The sequence below is a fragment of the Megalobrama amblycephala genome, linkage group LG24, assembly GCF_018812025.1.
Source record: "Megalobrama amblycephala isolate DHTTF-2021 linkage group LG24, ASM1881202v1, whole genome shotgun sequence".
NCBI lineage: Eukaryota > Metazoa > Chordata > Actinopteri > Cypriniformes > Xenocyprididae > Megalobrama > Megalobrama amblycephala.
The window spans coordinates 1346074-1356755 of NC_063067.1; the positions used below are offsets into that span (position 1 = coordinate 1346074).

Below are 10682 nucleotides of genomic sequence, written 5' to 3' on the forward strand. Positions count from 1 at the left end.
TTGGACCAGGGGTTACGGTGGTGCCGTGACCCGGGTGGGAGTGAGGTTTAGGGGAGGTTTAGCACACTGCGATTTATATTTTGATCTCGGCTTATCTGTGACTAAAGTAGAATTGATTCAAATTAAATCTCATACATTGCAATTTAAATGTACGCTACATTTCCATAAGGATTAATGTTGGCTAATCTGTGTTGTTTTGGATCAGACAGTAGTTCTGAAAACAAAGCCATTAAAATGAAATGTACTTTTTGTATTCAGATGTTGTAAATAAATATTTGATGTTTGTTTATCAGAGTCATAGTGTGTGGTCTGATGGTTGTAAATCTGTCAGCTTCAGACAGGATTATGGTTTCATTCCCACAGAATTGACTTTCCATTTTAGTGGGAAAATGGAAAACTTTTTTTCCCCTAGGAAATTATTTCTGTCAGAATTAAGAGGGTCGTTAAACAGCTGACATGGATCAGTTTTAATTAATCAGAATGAACCTAAGCCACAGTTTTGAGTTTTCTGTTGGAAAAGCACAGTAAACTTTTGTTATAGCTTATTAATAAATAATTCATTTACATGCATTTGGATATTTTTTTTTTTCATTCATTATGATTTCATCTAATGCATTTTGTGCAAATCATAAGATTGATGCTGCGTTTATAACGGATAATCGTTAAAGTACCTCTGAAGTCAATAATTTTATCCCTTAAAACTAATTTTTGATCACCAAAATGACATTTTCTGTGAAAAAAAAAATTCTTTGTGAATTAAAATAGCTTAAATGTAACTCTACGCTCATGCCTCATTTAATATACGCGGATCAATGAATATGCAAATTAGCTCCGCCTCCACATGCTCACGCCAGCTCAGAGATCCACTCGGTTAACTTACTGAGGTAAACGCTGCACAATGGTATCGCTTTTTACGAAGTTGGACACATAACGATAATTAATATGATTAGCCTTTTGCTTGACTATGTTATTAAACAGCTAATAATGTGTTGCTAATGTTACACAAACCATGTTTCCGTTCGCTATGTCAGAGTCTGCTGTCTTCTTTAGTTGAAATCCGATGGCTCAGTGAGGCCTGCATAGCCAGCAATGACATTTCCTCTCTCAAGATCCATTAATGTACTAAAAACATATTTAAATCAGTTCATGTGAGTACAGTGGTTAAATATTAATATTATAAAGCCGCGAGAATATTTTTGGTGCGACAAAAAAACAAAATAACGGAAGCTTCGGAGCGTTAAATCAGTGTGTCGAATCAGCGGTTTGAAGCGCCAAAGTCACGTGATTTCAGCCGTTGGCGTTTTGACACGCGATCGGAACCGCTGATTCGACACAAAAGATTCATAACGCTCCGAAGTTTCCTGAAGCAGTGTTTTGAAATCGTCCATCACTAAATAAGTCGTTATTTTGTTTTTTTTGGCGCACCAAAAATATTCTCGTGGCTTTATAATATTAATATTGAACCACTGTACTCACATGAACTGATTTAAATATGTTTTTAGTACATTAATGGATCTTGAGAGAGGAAATGTCATTGCTCAGGCCTCACTGAGCCATCGGATTTCATCAGAAATATCTTAATTTGTGTTCTGAAGATGAATGAAGGTCTTATGGGTGTGGAACGACATGAGGGTGAGGAATTAATGACATTATTTTCATTTTTGGGCGAACTAACCCTTTAACGAATCCAGTGGAAGCCCTGGCTTATGAATATTTAATTAGTCTACGTACTCAAGGTTACCAAGCAACGTCAGCCTCTCCTGATTATAATTCATGAGCTAAGCCTTCTCAATAGTAGGATTTGTAATGTGGTAATCACGCCCTGTTTGTTTCCCTGTTGAGTCGTGCGTGACGAGCATCTTCCGCTCGAGCTCGTGATCGGCGCTTGTGTCGGAGATGATTTAAAGAGCGGATCGGTGTCGGGTGAAGATGCCGGGGTGCTGCGGGCGCTGGCGGCGCTGGATTCGGCCGCTGGTCGCGCTCCTGTTCGCGCTGGTGCTCGCGGTGGCACTGCCGCTGTGCGTGTGGGAGTTGCGGAGAGCCGAGGTGAGGCATTAAAACATCATTCCATCCATCCATCCATCCATCCATCTATCTATCTATCTATCTATCTATCTATCTATCTATCTATCTATCTATCTATCTATCTATCTATCTATCTATCTATCTATCTATCTATCTATCTATCTATCTATCTATCTATCTATCTATCTTTGTTAATGGTGTGTGTGTGTGTGTTGTAGGTGGGCACACACACTAAAGCATGGTTCATCGCAGGTGTGTTTGTCTGTATGACGATCCCCATTTCACTGTGGGGTATTTTACAACATCTGGTTCACTACACACAGCCTGAGCTACAAAAACCCATCATCAGGTATCTGACACACACACACACACACACACACACACACACACACACACACACACACACACTCACTCACATGTCCTATAAATGAGAATCAGCAGATGAACTCATGAATGCCTGTTGTTCTTCTAGGATTCTCTGGATGGTTCCCATATACAGCTTAGACAGCGTGAGTAACAAATCCATCCAGTCTCCAAATTACAGGAGGAATCCTGAGAAATGTCAGAACAATGTCCTGAAGATGCTTTTGTGTGTCTCGCAGTGGATCGCTCTAAAATACCCCAAGATCGCGATCTATGTGGACACGTGTCGAGAATGCTACGAGGCGTACGTCATCTACAACTTCCTGATGTTCCTGCTGAACTTCCTGGAGAATCAGTATCCCAGTCTGGTGCTGGTGCTGGAGGTGCAGGAGGAGAGACCGCTGCTGCCACCCTTCTGCTGCTGCCCGCCGTGGGCCATGGGCGAGTGAGTGCACACACACACACACACACACACACACACACACACACACACACACACACACACACACTAGACATGTGACGGTATCAAATTTTCCTGTTGCGATTAATTGCTGAAGCTTTTATCACGGTATTGAAATAAGTTGCAAAAAAAGTGTTGTCAGTATAACAGGTTTAAGAACTATTTTTGTAATAACAAAAAGAACTATAATGTTTAAATACAATAATACAATACACAAAAATATATATAGTAAAATTTTCAAACAGATTAAAGTGCAAAAGAATGAGGCTATAAAGAACAACAGGAAACACTTTACAATAAGATCTCATTATTTAATGCATTAACTCAGATTGAGCAATAGCTACATTTGTTACAGAAAGTATTATTTTTTGTTAATGTTAGTTAAGAAACACAACTGATCATTGTTACTTTGATCTCAGGTCCATTAAATAAGTTCTTTTGATTTTAGTAATGTTATTAAACAGTAACTAAGAATAATTAATGCTTTATAAGTATTTTTCATTGTCAGTTTGATAATAATGAATTAACATGTTAACTAATGAAGCCGTATGTCTCAAAGTTTTACTGAACAATAACAAATAATCAGAACATTTCTAATCATTAGGGCATATAAAATATAAAATGTTTAAGTTTGAAAATAAATAGCCTATTAAGTCTTTAAGTATTTGGTATTTATTAAGTATTAAGTATTAAGTATTTGGTGCTGTGATGAACAACATTGAGATAAAAAAAATGAATGGCTGTTTGAAGCATTTTAAAAACTTCACTAGTTGCTTTGTTTACGGGTTTCCGGGGTAACCGCTGCATTTCTGCTGTTCCATCTGCTGTCAGAGAGTGAACGTGCACTTTCATTCAGCGCGTCTCCTTCACTCGTTGTGCTTCTCGTGCGCTTTGGGCTTGTTTACATCTGAGTGCCTGTGTCCCTTTGATGCACAGCGGTGTAGTGCATTTTATACGGTTGATGGGGAAAGTACCACGATAACAATATTGTGGATATTCATTATCGTGATATATCACATTACCGAATATCGCCACATGTCTAACACATAAAGGAAAGGAAATGAAATGAGATGAATTTCTCTCTGTTCATCAGGGTTCTGTTGTTCAGATGTAAGCTTGGAGTTCTGCAGTATACAGCAGTGAGACCTGTGACCACCATCATCGCACTGTACGACACACACACACACACACAGTCAATATAAGATGAGTAAATGTCGTGAACTCTATCTGAAGTCTCTCTCTGTGTTGTAGTGTGTGTCAGCTCTGTGGAGTTTATGATGAAGGGAATTTCAGCTTCAGAAACGCGTGGACGTACCTCGTTATCGTCAACAACGCCTCACAGCTGGTAACAACACCTTCCATTATTCGTTTATGAATATAATTATGCATTATTACAGTAACAGACTGCAGCATACTGACCTCCTGATGCCTGTGAATCACTGATACTCTGTTTTTAGTCTTTAGTCTTTTGATTTGATGTTGATAATGTCTTGTGTTGAGTTCGCGATGTACTGCCTGCTGCTGTTCTACCGAACGCTGAGAGAAGAGCTGAAGCCTCTGAGGCCCGTCGGGAAGCTGCTGTGCGTCAAACTCGTCGTCTTCGTTTCCTTTTGGTACGTTCGTGTTCACACAAACATCAACATTCAAACACGCAGACAAATACAGCAGAATGAACTGCAGTGAGAGTCTGACGCTGATGCTTGATGGCTGTTTAGTGACGGTGCAGGAACTTTTGAATGAGAAAAACTAAAGTAAAATACTTCTACATGATCACAATAGAAAGCTGCTGCTTCGTACTAATGTCTGTCTCAGTTGCTAGTGTGTTCAAAGCAGGTTTCTAGGGTGTTGCTAGGTTCTTAGTGGTTGCAAAGAAGATAATGGATATTAGATGGTTGGTTATATATATAGATGGTTATATAGTTATTAATAGGGCATGGCTATATGATTCTAGGGTGTTGCTAGGCAGATGGTAGGATTCTCTGGGTGGTTGCTAGGATGTTGCTAGGATTTTGTCAGTGGTTGCAAGGCAGTTGATCAGTGTGATAGATGGTTGCTATGGCATTCCTATGTGGTACTAGGCAGTTGCTAGGGTGTGTCCAGGTAGTTAATAGTGTTTTCTAGGTGGTTGTTATAGTGTTGCATGGCAGGTTGCTATGACATTGCTGTGTGACACTAGGCAGTTGCTAGGGTGTTTCTAAGTAGTTTGTTGGGTTTTCCAGGGTGGTTGCTAGGCAGTTGCTAGGATGTTCTCAGTGGTTGCAAAGCAGTTGATAGTTGTTATAAATGATTGCTATAGTGTTGATATGTACTTGTGGGCAGTTCCTAGGCAGTTTGTAGGGTTTTCTAGGTGGTTTCTAGGGTGTTGCTAGGCAGTTTGTTGGAGTTTTTAGGTGGCTAAGCAGTTGCTAGGATGTTCTCATTGGTTACAAAGCAGTTGATAGGTGTTATAAATGGTTGCTATAATGTTTATGTATTTGCTGGGTAGTTCTTAGGCAGTTTGTAGGGTTTTCTAGGTGGTTTCTAGGGTGTTGCTATGCAGTTTGTTGGCGTTTTTAGGTGGCTAAGCAGTTGCTAGGATGTTCTCATTGGTTACAAAGCAGCTGATAGGTGTTATAAATGGTTGCTATAATGTTTATGTATTTGCTGGGTAGTTCTTAGGCAGTTTGTAGGGTTTTCTAGGTGGTTTCTAGGGTGTTGCTAGGCAGTTTGTTGAAGTTTTTAGGTGGCTAAGCAGTTGCTAGGATGTTCTCATTAGTTACAAAGCAGTTGATAGGTGTTATAAATGGTTGCTATAATGTTTATGTATTTGCTGGGTAGTTCTTAGGCAGTTTGTAGGGTTTTCTAGGTGGTTTCTAGGGTGTTGCTAGGCAGTTTGTTGGAGTTTTTAGGTGGCTAAGCAGTTGCTAGGATGTTCTCATTGGTTACAAAGCAGTTGATAGGTGTTATAAATGGTTGCTATAATGTTTATGTATTTGCTGGGTAGTTCTTAGGCAGTTTGTAGGGTTTTCTAGGTGGTTTCTAGGGTGTTGCTATGCAGTTTGTTGGCGTTTTTAGGTGGCTAAGCAGTTGCTAGGATGTTCTCATTGGTTACAAAGCAGCTGATAGGTGTTATAAATGGTTGCTATAATGTTTATGTATTTGCTGGGTAGTTCTTAGGCAGTTTGTAGGGTTTTCTAGGTGGTTTCTAGGGTGTTGCTAGGCAGTTTGTTGGAGTTTTTAGGTGGCTAAGCAGTTGCTAGGATGTTCTCATTGGTTACAAAGCAGTTGATAGGTGTTATAAATGGTTGCTATAATGTTTATGTATTTGCTGGGTAGTTCTTAGGCAGTTTGTAGGGTTTTCTAGGTGGTTTCTAGGGTGTTGCTATGCAGTTTGTTGGCGTTTTTAGGTGGCTAAGCAGTTGCTAGGATGTTCTCATTGGTTACAAAGCAGCTGATAGGTGTTATAAATGGTTGCTATAATGTTTATGTATTTGCTGGGTAGTTCTTAGGCAGTTTGTAGGGTTTTCTAGGTGGTTTCTAGGGTGTTGCTAGGCAGTTTGTTGGAGTTTTTAGGTGGCTAAGCAGTTGCTAGGATGTTCTCATTGGTTACAAAGCAGTTGATAGGTGTTATAAATGGTTGCTATAATGTTTATGTATTTGCTGGGTAGTTCTTAGGCAGTTTGTAGGGTTTTATAGGTGGTTTCTAGGGTGTTGCTAGGCAGTTTGTATGAGTTTTTAGGTGGCTAAGCAGTTCTCAGTGGTTGGCAGTTGATAGGTGTAATAGATGGTTGCAAGGGCATTGCTATGTGCTCTCTATGCAGTGGCTAGAGTGTTTCTAGGCAGTTTGTGGTTTTCTGGGTGTTATAGATGGTTGCTAGGTAGTTGCTATGGTGTCAGTACATTGCAATAGAGCCCAATCACATGTTGCAATGATGTTCTAGTGCTGGGATTCGGCTGGTTCATATTCCCAGACGGTTGCTAGGCCATGCTGGATGGTTGCTATGGTTGGCTAAGCAGTTAGCATGATACTTACAGACTTGGTTGTCTGAAAACTCCATGTTTCAGTTGTGTCACATGTAGTTTGGTGTTGCAGGCAGGCTGTGCTGATCGCTCTGCTGGTGAAGGTCGGAGTCATTTCAGACAAACACACTTGGGAGTGGGATAGTGTGGAAGCAGTAGCCACTGGACTACAGGTGAACACACACACACACTCAAACACATGGTTATCTTCATATCATAGACGCCTACGATTTGAAAGTACAATATATGTACACAATATTTGAAGGCCTTAAGGAAAAGTTTTGTTAGTTTCTGAAGTGAATGAGGATTTAGTCTTTTCATGAAGTGTTTGTCTTCTTAAGCATTGTGTCTGTTTGCGTGTAGGACTTCATTATCTGTATCGAGATGTTTCTGGCAGCGATCGCTCATCATTACAGTTTCAGCAGCCGTCCATACGTGCGTGAGGATGACGAGGGCTCGTGTTTCGACTCGCTGCTCGCCATGCTGGATGTCTCGGACATACGCGCGGACATCTCAGAGCAAGTGCGCAACGTTGGTGAGAACGCACCCCCTCTTCATGGGGACACACATAATGCTAATTATAATTACTATTTTATATGATTTTTACAATATTGGCTTAACTAGTAAATTTAGTATAAATTATTAAATAAACATTTATTTGAATTTTTCCTTTGAAAACATTCAAGGAGGTTTTATTAGATTTATTGTACTTTTGTGGACATTTTCCAGCAATTTTGTTTTAAAAATTAGCTGCACTAGTAGCTAATAAATGTCACATGGGCATTTTTATTTTCAGTATGTATTAGAGTGTTGCTACGGTGTTGCAAGGCAGATGCCAGGATTGTTTCAGTGGTGCAAAGAAGTTGATAGGTGTAATACAGATGATGCTTGCTAGAGCATTGGTAGGGTGTTGCTAGGCATGATTTTTTGGGTGGTTGCTAGGGTGTTGCTAGGCGGTTGCTAGAATGTTATTAGTGGTTGCAAGGCAGTTGATAGGCGATATATTGTAGATGGTTGCTAGGGTGTTGCTAGGCAGTTCATAGGTTTTTTAAGTGGTAGAGTGTTGCTAGGCAGTTGCTAGGATGTTCTTAGTGGTTGCAAGGCAGTTGATAGGTGTTATATCGTAGATGGATCCTAGGGTGTTGCTAGGCAGTTTGTAGTCTTTGGGTTGTTGCTAGGGTGTTGCAAGGCAGTAGATAGATGTTATATAGTTTGGTTTCTAGGGTGTTGCTAGGCAGTTTATAGGATTTTGGGTGGTTGCTAGGATGTTCTTAGTGGTTGCAAGGCAGTTGATAGGTGTTATATAATATATGTTTGCTAGAGCATTGCTATATGGTTGCTAGGGTGTTGCTAGGCAGTTTGTAGGACTTTTTTGGGGGTGTTTGCTAAGCAATTGCTAGTGGTTGCAAGGCAGTTGATAGGTGTTTTATCATAGATGGTTGCTAGGGTGTTGTAAGGCAGTTTGTAGATTTTGGTGGGTGATTGCCAGGGTGATGCTAGTTAGTTTCTAGGATGTTTTTAGTGGTTGCAAAGCAGTTGATAGGTGTTATATAATAGATGGTTGCTAGGGTGTTGCTAGGCAGTTTGCAGGATTTTATGGGTGGTTGCTAGATTGTTGCTAGGATGTTACTAGTGGTTGCAAGACAGTTGATGGGTGTTATATAACAGACGTTTGCTAGGGCATTACTTTATGGTTGCTAGGGTGTTTCTAGGCAGTTTGTAGGATTTTTTGGGTGGTTGCTAGGCAGTTGCTAGTGGTTGCAATGCATTTGATAGGTGTTATATAGTAGCTGGTTGCTAAGGTGTTGCTAAAAAGTTTGCAGGATTTTTGGGTGCTTGCTAGACTGTTGCTAGACAGTTGCTAGGATGTTCTTAGTGGTTGCAAGGAAGTTGATAGGTGCTATATACTAAATGGTTACTAGGGCGTTGCTATATGGTTGCTAGGATGTTCTTAGTGGTTGCAAGGAAGTTGATAGGTGTTATGTACTAGATAGTTGCTAGGGCGTTGCTATGTGGTTGCTAGACAGTTGCTTGGGTGTTGTTAGGCAGTTTGTAGGATTTTCTGGGTGGTTGCTAGGCAGTTGCTAGTGGTTGCAATGCATTTGATAGGTGTTATATAGTAGCTGGTTGCTAAGGTGTTGCTAAACAGTTTGCAGGATTTTTTGGGTGCTTGCTAGACTGTTGCTAGACAGTTGCTAGGATGTTCTTAGTGGTTGCAAGGAAGTTGATAGGTGCTATATACTAGATGGTTGCTAGGGCGTTGCTATATGGTTGCTAGGATGTTCTTAGTGGTTGCAAAGCAGTTGATAGGTGTTATATAATACATGGTTGCTAGGGTGTTGCTAGGCAGTTCGCAGGATTTTATGGGTGGTTGCTAGATTGTTGCTAGGATGTTACTAGTGGTTGCAAGACAGTTGATGGGTGTTATATAACAGACGTTTGCTAGGGCATTGCTTTATGGTTGCTAGGGTGTTGCTAGGCAGTTTGTAGGATTTTTTTGGGTGGTTGCTAGGCAGTTGCTAGTGGTTGCAATGCATTTGATAGGTGTTATATAGTAGCTGGTTGCTAAGGTGTTGCTAAACAGTTTGCAGGATTTTTTGGGTGCTTGCTAGACTGTTGCTAGACAGTTGCTAGGATGTTCTTAGTGGTTGCAAGGAAGTTGATAGGTGTTATGTACTAGATAGTTGCTAGGGCGTTGCTATGTGGTTGTTAGACAGTTGCTTGGGTGTTGTTAGGCAGTTTGTAGGATTTTCTGGGTGGTTGCTTGGGTGTTACTATGTGATTTCTAGGATGCTCTCAATGGTTGCAAGCCAGTTGATGGGTATTGTAGATGGTTGTTAGGGTGTCATTGGTTGCTAGGGTGTTGCTAGGCAATTTGTAGGGCTTTCTTTGTGGTAGCTAGGTGTTATAGATGGTTGCTAGTGTGTTTGTCTGGTATCAAAATGCTACCCAAAGTCAGGCGATCATGACTAATTGGCCATTTAACCGTATGTGCCGTTTGTGTGCGTTCTGCAGGACGTACTGTGTTAGGTCGTCCCCGTAAGCTGTTCTTCGGCTCTGAAGTGGATGTCGTTCAGGGTGAACACACCGGTCTGCTCGCCGGGACGTCCCATGAGCGGCTCGCCAGCGACCGTCACTCAGTCCCCGCCTCCCCACAGGGGCGATACCAGGGGCTGGGCTACACAGACACACCCCACTCTATCTCCGCCCCCGCTGGCTTCACGTCCTCCTCCTGGGAGAGTGACAGCGACTCTGGGCCTGCAATAGCCAATCAGAGCACAGGAACAGAGTCCTAGCAAAGGGTGGGGTGAGCTATGGGAAAACAAAGACAGTGCTTCAGCTTGGCAAGGTAACATAGTTTAAGATTTTCATCTAATATTTTATTTTATTTTATCTTTATTTTAATTAACAAAAATGGTTTAATACTTTTAGTTAAGGATAATAACCCTGACTGGAACCCTGTATTAATTATATTGCCATAAAAGTGTCAGAAACCATAAATCCCAGAGACTCAAACTTGGTGAGAAACTTAGAAATTCCACCAACCTTCCAACACTAGGTGGCACTAGTGTAATTTTTGTTGTTTTCCAAATCTTGCGCCAAAAATGTGTGTGAAAGGTCTAATATCATACATGAGATCTGTTTTTAATGTGCAAGTATTGTAAATCGTGAGCTGTTTTAAATCGATTAAGATGTGCTGGTCTGACTCCTGTGAAAATAATATATTGCAAATGTGGCATTAACTAATGTTTTATCAATATATGTACAAAATAAAATCTCTATTTACTAATTATTTTATGCTGTGGCTTAAGAGGCTCATTACTGGCTTAACGTT

The 10682-nt window shown here is 40.7% G+C and overlaps 1 protein-coding gene across 1 annotated transcript; it reads left to right on the forward strand.

Moving 5' to 3' along the window:
• Positions 1–1802: 1802 nt before the first annotated feature.
• LOC125260120 (transmembrane protein 184C-like) lies at positions 1803–10640 on the forward strand. The gene is made up of 10 exons (XM_048178303.1): positions 1803–2046; positions 2244–2374; positions 2498–2534; positions 2628–2833; positions 3942–4016; positions 4100–4193; positions 4349–4461; positions 6921–7020; positions 7211–7382; positions 9863–10640. Exons 1-10 carry the CDS (start codon positions 1930–1932, stop codon positions 10141–10143), a joined length of 1326 nt encoding a protein of 441 aa, XP_048034260.1. The 5' UTR covers positions 1803–1929; the 3' UTR covers positions 10144–10640.
• Positions 10641–10682: the final 42 nt, after the last annotated feature.